This window comes from Lactuca saligna, chromosome 3, assembly GCF_052625555.1.
Source record: "Lactuca saligna cultivar CGN05327 chromosome 3, ASM5262555v1, whole genome shotgun sequence".
Classification (NCBI taxonomy): domain Eukaryota; kingdom Viridiplantae; phylum Streptophyta; class Magnoliopsida; order Asterales; family Asteraceae; genus Lactuca; species Lactuca saligna.
In genome coordinates this window covers 213,925,081-213,928,958 of record NC_136419.1, presented here as the reverse complement: position 1 = coordinate 213,928,958, position 3,878 = coordinate 213,925,081, and the positions used below count along the sequence as shown (strand labels likewise).

At 28.3% G+C, this 3,878-nt stretch overlaps 1 protein-coding gene across 3 annotated transcripts; it reads left to right on the top strand.

Annotated features, from left to right (window-relative positions):
* Positions 1-1,667: 1,667 nt before the first annotated feature.
* Positions 1,668-3,594, top strand: LOC145037793 (uncharacterized). Of its 3 annotated transcripts, none has more exons than XM_078986514.1 (3): positions 1,668-1,888; positions 2,347-2,548; positions 3,056-3,594. In XM_078986514.1, the coding sequence occupies exons 2-3, from the start codon at positions 2,541-2,543 to the stop codon at positions 3,483-3,485; spliced, it is 438 nt and encodes a 145-aa protein (XP_078842640.1). In that variant the 5' UTR covers positions 1,668-1,888; positions 2,347-2,540; the 3' UTR covers positions 3,486-3,594. The 3 variants fall into 3 exon arrangements, with proteins under 3 accessions (XP_078842640.1, XP_078842642.1, XP_078842641.1); XM_078986515.1 differs by lacking the exon at positions 1,668-1,888 and adding an exon at positions 1,897-2,268; XM_078986516.1 differs by lacking the exon at positions 2,347-2,548 and having other exon boundaries at positions 1,670-1,888.
* The last annotated feature ends 284 nt before the right edge of the window (positions 3,595-3,878 follow it).

The window sequence follows — 3,878 nt, the reverse complement described above, 5'->3', positions numbered from 1 at the left end:
ATATATATATATATATATATATATATATATATATATATATATATATATATATATATATATATATATAGGGAAAATGATTTAACAACCCAACAAAGTTTTCAAACCATACAAAAAATCTCAATCATGTTTTGTCTGTTCTAAAAAACCCAACGAACTTAACTTTTTGTCTAAAAAGTCCAACAAAGTTCCAAACCGTTCAAAAAATTCCAACTTTGTTTTGTGTAAGTTCATTGGGTTTTTTTTTTTAACAATCAAAACATGATTGGAGTTTTTTAAACGTTTTGGAAACTTTGTTGGTCTAACAAGTCAATTTCCCGAAACGATAATAAGTCACGTCATCTATTTATCTTATTTGACTTTCAGGAAAATGTAACTTAGTTGGGCTTTTTAGATAAAATGTTAAGTTCGTTGGGTTTTTTTGAACAGATAAAACATGATTAGGGTTTTTTGAACAGTTTGGAAACTTCGTTGGGCTTTTAATTCATTTTGCCATATATATATATATATATATATATATATATATATATATATATATATATATATATATATATATATATATATATATATATATATATATATATATATATATATATATATATATATATATGGTTAGGTTCATGTGAGACGGCTTAATTTTGTGAGACCGTGAGACGTATTTTTTTATTTTTTTTATTTTTTAAAAATTTTTAAAATTTTTTTAGTTAATTCAAGTTCTGAAAATAATATTTAAAAAAAGAATTTTTTGATTTTTCTATTTATTTTGCATTTTAAGATTATTTTTAGAATATGTACAGTGTAATATTCTATTTAGAATATTTCACGTATTTTTCAAAAAAATAGTATTTTTTTATATTTTTTTTAGTTAATTCAAGTTCCGAAAATAATATTTAAAAAAAGAATTTTTAGATTTTTCCATTTATTTTGAATTTTAAAATTATTTTTTAGAATATGTCAGTGTAATATTCTATTTAAAATATTTGACGTATTTTTCAAAAAAAAAAACGAGATTTTTTTTTTTTTTTTTTTAATTTTTTTTTAGTTAATTCAAATTCCGAAAATAATATTTAAAAAAAGAATTTTTGGATTTTTCCATTTATTTTGTATTTTAAAATTATTTTTAGATTTGGTCTCACGGTCTCACAAAATTAGCATGGTCTCAAATGAATCTAAACATATATATATATATATATATATATATATATATATATATATATATATATATATATATATATATATATATATATATATATATATATATATATATATATATATATATATATATATATATATTCTCTAAAGCTCTTTTGCCTTTTTTTACAGCATTCGTTTTGCTTCAAGACCCAAACAAAAAACCTGCGAAATCTTGAATAAAAAATTAAAGAAAATAATAAATAAAGGATGTAATAGTTTTTCATAATTGTCATATAACAAATAACAAATAACAAAATAATAATATAAGGACCGTTTGAGCTATAAGAATAAAACAATAAATTAGGAACCAAATACACTCATTATCCAAACTATAGGGATGATTCGTGTAATTTACCGTAATACATCCCCTAATAATAATAACGCGTTTCTTTTTCCCTAAAAAAAACGCTCCGCAGACCGCAGCTTCATCCTTGTGCTGCTTCATCGCCGACGAAGGATCCGTCGAAACTGCTCATCGCCGGCGCTGTTTAGTTTTTCTGTTTTTTCGGAAATTTGCTTGCTCTCCATCGCTTTTCGTTTGTTTCATTCAATCGCTTTCTTCTTCCCTCCCACTACCTTGATTTTCGATTGGTGATGTCCAAGAACAGAGCATCTAATTTCATTTGGTTGCGTTCGGTGATTTCAATTCGGTTTGTGGTGTTGCTAAACAGGGTATCTAGTTTCGTTCAAGAAGAAGGTAATTAGAAGTTTATTCTTTGTTCATGTCGTTCTGTCGTTGATTTATAAGCTTTTGTTTGTATGAATTGTAATTTTGATAGGTCTTTGCTATTGATCAATTAAGCACAACAATAAACAATTAAACATATTCCCTATTTCCATAATTCCAAGTAACAGTGTTTTCTTCAATGCTTTTTCTCTTTCAGAATTCATTTCATATGATGTTTCGATTCATCTTAACTGAACGTTCTTTCTTCCCTTGACAAGTTTTGATTTATTATAGATACGGTCAATCTGATTTCATTTTTCACGTTTCTATTGTTGATCGAATTAACATTCAAACTCGATAAGATTTCAGCAAACCATATCTGATTAAGCTCGCCTTCCACTTGTTCTGAGGTGCTAGTATTCGATTATCAAACCTCTGCATAACTCTATTATCAAACCTCTTCATATTCAATTATCAAACCTGTGTAGGTGTTCGATAAAATGGGACACTACAGCTGATCCTGGGTAAAATTTGCTACTCTCATCAGTGCCAATCAAACACTATTTTTCCTTCCCGCCATGTGTTCGATAAAATGCCTAAATGAAATTCTCAAGTGCTGCCCACAATGATATTGGAAAATTCGATAAGACGGTTTTTATATTAGCACTTCTACTTGTTCTTAATGGAATTGTAAGCAGTTCTACTTGTTCTGTATCTGCTTTGTTCAAACTCTTTTTGGTTCTGAATTGCCTATAAATCTTGAATGCTTCTTCTGTTATTAATCTGAAATGCATATGAATCTGTGTAATTTTTTTTATGTGTTTAAAAGAAAGCATGTGCATTAAGAATCCGGAATGCTTCTTTGTCAACTCCCTAATACAATGATGTTAAATCATATAGAAAGTACTAAATTACAACTCATATTTCAGGCTTGTAGTTCAAGAAAACTCAGCACACATTATAAAACTAAAATTAGTAGCAAATCATAAAATCCCAATAATAGTACTTAACATTGTAATGTCTATAAATTTGGTTGTTTTTGCAAAATTAGTTGAAAATGAAAGAGATCTTGGCTGTTTGTAATCATTACGAATTATGATCTTCTTTTTAAAAATGAAAAAATGATTCTTTATTGAAAAAAAAAATTGAATTTTTGATAGCTAAGAAAATTTGTTCTTCTCTTGTGACACCATTTAGGCAACTAACAATGCTTCCATTAAAAGATATCACACCAGCAGCAAGAAACAACATCAACACACAGTTCATAATTTTGGAAAAAGGGAAGATAACATTAGAAGGAGGACAAAACAAGACATGTATGGGATTAGTTGCAGATGAAACTGCATCTGTTCACTTTCAATTATGGAATGAAGAGTGTGATGCGTTTGAGGCAGGAGACATTATTCGTTTGTCAAATGGGATATTTTCTTACCAACGTGGCAATAATCTTGTTTTGAGGGCAGGGAAAAGAGGGAAGGTGGAAAAAGTGGGAGAGTTTACAATGGCGTTTGTTGAGTCACCAAATATGAGTGAGATTTTGTGGGCCCCGGATCCGAATAATTCGGGGAAATACGTACGAGAGTCTGTAATTTCGACCCATTCGCGTATTTTCCCACCAACCGTTTAGATTGTGTTTCTTTAGAATAGGTTGGATTGTATTCTACTGGACAAGTTTTGTAGGACTATTTTTTGATGATAAAAAAGAAGAAGGGTATTTACGTCTTTTGTATCAGAAATTGAGAGTGTCTCTGGTTCACTATGTTTTATCTTTTTGTTAGGAAAAAGTTGCAATTTTTATTTAGTTTTTCTTTTTTACATTGAACGTCAGTGGTGTCAAGTCGTGTCATGTCATAACTTATTTAAAATAAAATTACCGGGACATGTGTGTGTGGGCCCCACACACATATGTTATATTATTTGGGGTTCATTTTAAGATCACCCTTGTTTAAAGGATTATGTACGTGATTATGTTTTGTAGATGTTTCCGTACATCTACAAAACTCTAGAAAAAGTATGTTAT